At 41.7% G+C, this 3,519-nt stretch overlaps 1 protein-coding gene across 1 annotated transcript; it reads left to right on the plus strand.

Moving 5' to 3' along the window:
* Nucleotides 1-510: 510 nt before the first annotated feature.
* On the plus strand, nucleotides 511-3,143 carry LOC123999888 (zinc finger protein 473 homolog). Its single transcript, XM_046305899.1, has 3 exons — nucleotides 511-1,479; nucleotides 1,593-1,952; nucleotides 2,177-3,143. The coding sequence occupies exons 1-3, from the start codon at nucleotides 897-899 to the stop codon at nucleotides 2,755-2,757; spliced, it is 1,524 nt and encodes a 507-aa protein (XP_046161855.1). The 5' UTR covers nucleotides 511-896; the 3' UTR covers nucleotides 2,758-3,143.
* The last annotated feature ends 376 nt before the right edge of the window (nucleotides 3,144-3,519 follow it).

Raw genomic sequence — 3,519 nt, forward strand, 5'->3', positions numbered from 1 at the left:
AAAGTAAAATAAAATAAAAATAAATGTTCAAGGAGGGTAGGAAAGGAAGGATGCATTATGCGATCTTATACTCGCGGTTTCCACTAGTTACCATAGCCACAAAGTGTATCGTAAAAATTAATGTAAACAAAAAGTAGGCTTTTGGTATTAAAAGGTTAGACACAAGGTCAACAGTGTAGTTACGGTTATGGTCAAGGTTTAAAATCCATTTTTAAGGAGGGAAATTGTAGAAATAGGTGACTTTGTGGCTGTGGTAACTAGCCATTCGAACATGACCATTTGATTAGAAAGAGATGGCCAACAAACACTCAAGCCAGAGTTTAACATTGCGTTGCTTTTCACTCAATGTATTTCACACGACTTGATAAAAGCACAATATCCAACATGTATATTACACATTCTGAGTTTATGTTAAACGTATTCTACTTATATGATCTATCATATAATCTCTTGAAATGTATTGCTTGTATAGGCTACAATGTGAAGGTATAGACAACGGTTGGCCCTAACAGCAAACAGGAAGAAGAAACTTCCGTTATTATTCAAAGAAAGATGCTAACTGGAAAGCATGCAACAATTCTTTAAATGCCACTTGAAATTATAGTTTTCAATTATTTTGTGACTAAGTGTTAGCTACAGACTAAATGATGTACGTGCTAGGTAAGTGAACTAAACAAGCAGAGGGACAGCGTTCAGTCAGAGGCAAGGGGTGGGAGTTAGCAGCTTTCACCAAACAAACGTGGGCACACTTCCAGATGCACTCAGCCAGTTGTTTAACATACAGGACAAACTAAAATACGTAGCTACTAGCTATCTTGTTTGAAAACATCTCTGGACTTTAGTATTATTAATAACTCATGACTTGAGGTCAGAATTTGTTCGAGGGTAACACGAAAATGTCGGCAAACGTGAGTCCTCCAAACACGGCGTTGGTAGCAGAATTATCATTTTCGTTTCAGGATGAATTGACTGCTACTATACAAAATGCATTAGGAGTAGCAGTGGAGGTAGCGGTGGTTGAGGTTACAAAACTAGTCGGCCAAGTGTTGAGGGACGTGCGGGATCAAATGCACGAGACGCTGCGGGACAATAAGTCACTAAAGTTTCGCTTGCAAGCAGCTGAAATTGAGTTATGTGCCGCGCGAGGAGAGGAACGTCAAGTAGAATCAATAATAGGGGACAAAGCTAGTACCAATAGTAGAATTCAACAGGTTCATCAGCAGCTGAATTCTCTAAACGTCTCACAAAACACAATCAAATCAGGAAGAGAAGGAGAGCATGGGGTTCATGAATCCAATCAGTCTCTTCATACAAAAAATGTTGAGGATAGGTATGGAGGATTTGAATCAGAAGTTGCTGATATCCCTGCATATCTTAATGAATCGTTTTGTGAGATCCGTGAGGATGGACGTATCTGCACTCAAGATATTAAACCAGATTTATTGGGCAAGTCTACTTTAAGTCAAAGAGATGCAGCTGGTAAGTTGGACTGTAATTCACTACTGTTGAACTATTCACATTTTAAATGTTATGTAATGTATTGTTTCCACAAAGCTATGATGCATGATCTCCTTATCAATATTTCGTTACAGGGACTAAAGCGGTTCTCCCAAACATGTACTCCGACACCCATGAAGATGCTGAACATTTTAACAGAGCATGCACAGAGACAACCACAGGACATGACACATCCACAGTTGACAGCCATCCCTTCCCTGAAGTTACCACAAAGAATGCAGAGGTGAAGTGTCTGGTTGAAGTGAAGGTGGAGTCTGCAGACCTGGGATGCAGTAGGAACTCTGGTTCCCACACCGAAGGAGGAGAAGAGGACTACTGTCCAGACAGTCTCTCCTTGGCTCAAACTAGGCTGCTGGAGGATTGGAGGCCGGAGGAACTGCAGCTCCCTCACAGGGATCCAGACTCATTCACCCCCTCCACTAGCCACTCTCTATGTAAGTCCCTCACTACAGACTGGTTTCCAAACACAAATTAAGCCTAGTCCCGGACAACAACAAAAAATATATTTCAAGAGAGAATGTTTAGTCCCAGAATAGCCTTAAGTTGGGTCTGGGAAACCAGCCCAAAGAGTTCTGTAGTAACTGGATTTGACCTCATGTTAGGTGACAATGATAGTTTTTCAAGTGGTTAATCCATTTTCTCTCATTTGACTTTGTAGCGGACTCTCCAATCTTCAACCCAGACATTCCAGACTTGGACATCCTATCGTCTTCTTCTTCAGCCACAGGTCTCCATGCAGGCTTTGGTAAGCAGCAGTACCCACACAGAGAGACTGCTGGGGCTTCCACCTCTCACTCACACCAGATGTACAGCCCTCAGATAGATGAAGTGAACAACATGGCTGCAGCACAGCACATCTGCAAGATCTGTGGAGAGAAGTTCCATCTGTCTGAGGAGCTGCGGCGACATCGTAGTCTTGTTCACCCGAAGGATATGAACAAGCTCCCCAAGCGCAACCTCTATCCCCCTGGGCGGAGCCCGTACCACTGTTCCCTGTGTGGTCGAGACTTCAACCGCATGGAGCACCTGAAGATCCATCAGCGTATTCATACTGGAGAGAGGCCTTATGCCTGCACCGTGTGCAATGCACGCTTCCGTCACTCTTGGGCTCTCACAAGACACTTCCGCATTCACACAGGAGAGAAGCCCTACACCTGCAGCCAGTGTGGGAAAACTTTCCGAAACTGTGGGGGGCTGCGATTTCACCAGCGCACTCACTCAATGGGAGGGGTCGGCTGATAAGGTCTTCATGAAAGACTAATGGAAGGAAAAACAGGAAGCAAGGAAAGCACTGGGGATATACAGAGACTGGTAAAAAAAAATGGTATTAGCTTACTGTAAGTGTTAAAATAAATTTAGTCTGTGTCTTTTAACGGAAGGAACAGAAATCATTCAAATTGGGGGCAAAGGGAGCAGAACTTTGAGTGCAGCACAGTTGATGTGGTTCATACAAGGTGAGGTGCATCATTGATGATGTATAGACAAATGTCCGGCTTGAAATATCCTGTTAAATATGACAATCTGTTCCCATACACATTTACTCAGCTAGTGTTTTGTACGATGGCTTGCTTATTTTACTGTTGCCAACTGACATGTTTCTGTATTAAAACCCCACAAAACAAATACATCCTTTGTCTATCTCTTGCCTAATGTATTCTGTCATATCAATCACATTTGCAATACAGAAACATGATCTTCAAACATTTTGTTCCTATGATTCTAGTGTCATGTACAACAGCATTGGCTCATAACAGCTATGCAAATAACAGGGTCAAGTCTAAAAAGGAGCATTACTGCCAACTACTGTACTGATCTGGGAGTTCCTCAATGATTCAAATCAATTTTTATGTCACATGCACCTAATACAACTTATAGACCATACTGTGAAATGCTTACTTTACAAGCCCTTAACCAACAATGCAGTTCAAGAAATAGTTAAGAAAATAAGAAACTAAAGTAAAAAATTAAAGTAACAATCACGAGGCTATATTTTTATTTATT

This window comes from Oncorhynchus gorbuscha, linkage group LG16 (assembly GCF_021184085.1).
Source record: "Oncorhynchus gorbuscha isolate QuinsamMale2020 ecotype Even-year linkage group LG16, OgorEven_v1.0, whole genome shotgun sequence".
In the NCBI taxonomy this organism is placed as follows: Eukaryota; Metazoa; Chordata; class Actinopteri; order Salmoniformes; family Salmonidae; genus Oncorhynchus; species Oncorhynchus gorbuscha.